Source organism: Octopus sinensis, unplaced genomic scaffold (assembly GCF_006345805.1).
Source record: "Octopus sinensis unplaced genomic scaffold, ASM634580v1 Contig00367, whole genome shotgun sequence".
In the NCBI taxonomy this organism is placed as follows: Eukaryota; Metazoa; Mollusca; class Cephalopoda; order Octopoda; family Octopodidae; genus Octopus; species Octopus sinensis.
The window spans coordinates 16,948-17,500 of NW_021823894.1; the positions used below are offsets into that span (position 1 = coordinate 16,948).

Below are 553 nucleotides of genomic sequence, written 5' to 3' on the forward strand. Positions count from 1 at the left end.
AAATATTTTGACAAATTAAACTTAAATGTTGAAGTGAATCGAACGGCTTTTGTGTGTTTCTTAAATGGCTTATAAACACCTTCCACGCTGCAATTGTTATATATATATATATATATATATATATATATATATATATATATAATATATATATATATATATATATATATATATATATATATATATATATATATATATTGTTACGCGTGTGGTTTGTTGTATTGGGAAGGACAACCAGTTGAAAACCATTGTTATTATTTAACGTATTTATTGACGTTGCTTGATTATACGGACGACATTAGTGTAGTGATACATTGTTTACTTAACACACAGTTTGTATTGTTCACTAACAAATAGTGCCAAGAGTATGGAGTAGTTTGGCATTCGCAAACACACAGATATGAATATGTAACATCCCTTCTTCTTGAAAAAAAAAAGGGGGTCTCTTGGCAGTGAAGACAACTATGAGTAGTCTCCCTTGCTCCATGGATTTTCATCATGTCTTTTCTTTTTCTTTAGCGGTATCGAACCGGTGGCAGAATGTTCTTTCTCCATC

General features: G+C 30.2%; 1 protein-coding gene across 1 annotated transcript in view; it reads right to left on the reverse strand.

The window, feature by feature from the left end:
- Positions 1 to 282: 282 nt before the first annotated feature.
- The window catches only part of LOC115226897, a 1,383-nt gene continuing 1,112 nt past the window's right edge, over positions 283 to 553 (reverse strand). Inside the window, exon 2 of the mRNA XM_036515501.1 lies at positions 283 to 553. This exon is cut by the window's right edge and continues 838 nt beyond it. Coding sequence (XP_036371394.1) covers positions 513 to 553 — 41 coding nt within the window. The 3' untranslated portion in view covers positions 283 to 512.